Source organism: Taurulus bubalis, assembly GCF_910589615.1.
Source record: "Taurulus bubalis genome assembly, chromosome: 12".
Classification (NCBI taxonomy): Eukaryota; Metazoa; Chordata; class Actinopteri; order Perciformes; family Cottidae; genus Taurulus; species Taurulus bubalis.
Genome location: NC_136600.1, coordinates 25,243,593 through 25,246,373, shown reverse-complemented (window position 1 = coordinate 25,246,373; position 2,781 = coordinate 25,243,593). Strand labels below are relative to the sequence as shown.

Below are 2,781 nucleotides of genomic sequence, written 5' to 3'. Positions count from 1 at the left end.
GAGCCAAACCGTACAATTTTTTTTTTTATCTGTGTCTATATTTTAACTGTCTAATGTATTCATGTGCCTCAGCTTCTTTCCACATGCATAGACAAGAGCCAGTGTGCAGAGGTCGGAAAATCAGCCAAATAATCTGTTTAACCGACAGCTACAGTGAGAACAAACGAAGAGAGAGAGAGAGAGGATGATCGAGGCCACAAAGATGCACCAAGACCAACCGACAGAACTGAAGTAAGGAGGAATGACCTCATCGGTGTGCGACTGTACGTCTGCTCCAGTCATCTAATTATCACCATAATCACATTTTCTGGGGACCTGGAGTTAATTTGCTTGACTAATGGGGACAGAAGGGATTTAGATAAGGTCCTTGTTTTCATCCCCACTGGAAATACAAGACCATGAACACCCATGGAATCATTTCAGCATATTCATAATTGGCATGAAGAGAAAACAAACAATGGATCTCGTATAATTGTATCCGAGGCAAAGCCCCAGCTGATTTATTGAATCTATAAAGTCCGTAGTCCTTTTAGCAGTCTGTCGGCGTTCTCAACCAACACACTTTGCTGATCTGATCTGAGCAGCTCATCTGTGTTTGGACTTGCTGGCCAGCGCCTGCAGGTTATCCGGGCCGCCCCACACCGACCCGAACACGTCTCTCTCCGTCCTCAGCGCCTCGGACAGAGGCAGCTCTCTCCCGGACAGCACCGCCTTCTTCACGGCCCGGATCACCGGGGCCGCTCCCTTGGTGTAGCGGCCGAGCCAGCTTTCTGCCTGCCGCAGGACCGTCCCGGCACCTTCCTCGGCCCGGGGCGCCTCCAGCACCCCGTCCGCCAGGCCCATCTGCAGGCCGAGGTCGGGATCCACTTTTAGGGCACCGCCGAGCAGCTTCAGGGCGTTCCGGCTTCCGACGATGCGGCAAAGTCGAGCGGCGCCGCCCCAGCCCGGGACCAGGCCCATGTGCTTGTGGACGAACTGGATCTCGCTGCCAGACGCCATCAACCTACGGGACAGAGGTCAGATGACCAGAGAAGCTTTTGGACGAAAAGGTCAGGGTGCAAAAGAGATCCTCGCCCGTGTTCTTTTATTTACCTGAAGTCACAGGCGGTGGTGAGTTCGGCACCCCCCCCCAGCGCCCTCCCCTCCACCAGAGCAACCGAGATGAGAGGCAGCCTGCACGTGCACGGAGGAGAGTGCACGTTACATAACGGCTAAACGCCTTTCAGCTCAAACCGCTTGCTGCTGACTTCGTCTGCATCGATATTTACGAGAGCAGCTTAGAGGGAAGTGAGAGCTCAGTACCTGAGTAGTCTTGTCAGAGCGTTCTGCATGAACATGCACATCTTCATCCCATCCTGCACGGCCAAAGCAGAGAGATGCAGACGGTGAATCTCATGACATTTTCGAGGAAAGGTCCTAAAAATAGTTGTGTTTTCTGTGTTGCGATTATGAAGGAGGCCCTTGGAAACATGTTCTCCCCCCCAAAGAGTTTTAAAGAATGCTTCTGCTCCTCTACCTGTGGGTTCGATATCGCTCTGACCGCGTTGAGGTCCGATCCCGAGCAGAAGGTTCCAGCAGCGCCCTGAACTATGACGCCCTTACCGTCCACCCAGCTCTCCAGCTGGCTCACCCGCTCCTCCAGCTCCACCATCATGCTGCCTGGGAGCAAGGGGGCCAATGAAAACACCGTCTACAACTACACACAGTGTTAATTAAACTGTACGGCCACCTTACCGGAGAAGGCGTTCATGCGGGACGGGTAGTTGATGGTCAGCACGGCGATGCCAGACTCCCGCTGGAGGAGGTCAACGGAGCCTCCGGGAAACGCCTGCAGCTTCTCTGAGACCTCCTCCAGGTTGAAGCCGTGGACGCTGGAGTAAACGCAGCCACTGCTCCGCCGCTGCTGCAGCCTTTGAGGAGTTTATTAATACAAATATAATCAATCACAATTCATCAATACACAGATCCAGCCTTCTTGGTCTTGTTCTGCATCCTACAGTCACACAAACAGGTGGACCATCTGATTGTGACTCAAATTACTACTTTTATGGACTGCCGTTTTGCATATACAAGCACCTTAGAAATGCATTTTCAGTTGTTAGACTTGTCCCCGTTTGTGATTTGTGAACACATAATGGAGGGTTCAACTCGGGAGACGTGATGCTTTTGTGTTTATGACTTTTTTTTACCGGCATGGTGATGAATAAAGCTTTACCTGGCCCAGGCTGCTCGGCTGCTGCTCCTCAGGAGATGCCACCTCATTACACTCAGCACCATCCTGCTGCAGCATGGAGACAGTGGGAGGAAATACTCAGTCATATATATATATATATATATATATATATATATATATATATATATATATATATATATATATATATATATAAATATAAATATATATATATATATAAATATATATATATAAATATATATATATATATAAATATATATATATATATATATATATATATATAAATATATATATATATATATATATATATATATATATATATATATATATAATATAAATAAAGGAAATAGGCATATATGAGGAGGAACAACGTTTGAGGACAGGGATCATCAGGGGTTTTAGCAGTAACGTAAAGCAAAGAAAAAAGAAGTGGCTAAACGTTACGACCTCTGACATCTAGAAAGTTAAGTATGCAGGTTCATATTTCAGATCGCTAGCTGGCCTTAAATATTAAACTAATGTACTGTAGTTGAATGTCTCAATACAACAATTTTGCATGTCTCGTTTTGCAGCAACGTTAAACTATTGAA

General features: G+C 46.9%; 1 protein-coding gene across 1 annotated transcript; it reads right to left on the bottom strand.

The window, feature by feature from the left end:
* Positions 1–464: 464 nt before the first annotated feature.
* On the bottom strand, positions 465–2,277 carry echdc1 (enoyl CoA hydratase domain containing 1; the record flags this gene model as incomplete). Its single annotated transcript, XM_079228195.1, has 6 exons — positions 465–1,003; positions 1,093–1,173; positions 1,303–1,355; positions 1,517–1,659; positions 1,735–1,910; positions 2,216–2,277. The coding sequence occupies 6 exons, from the start codon at positions 2,275–2,277 to the stop codon at positions 586–588; spliced, it is 933 nt and encodes a 310-aa protein (XP_079084321.1). The 3' UTR covers positions 465–585.
* Positions 2,278–2,781: the final 504 nt, after the last annotated feature.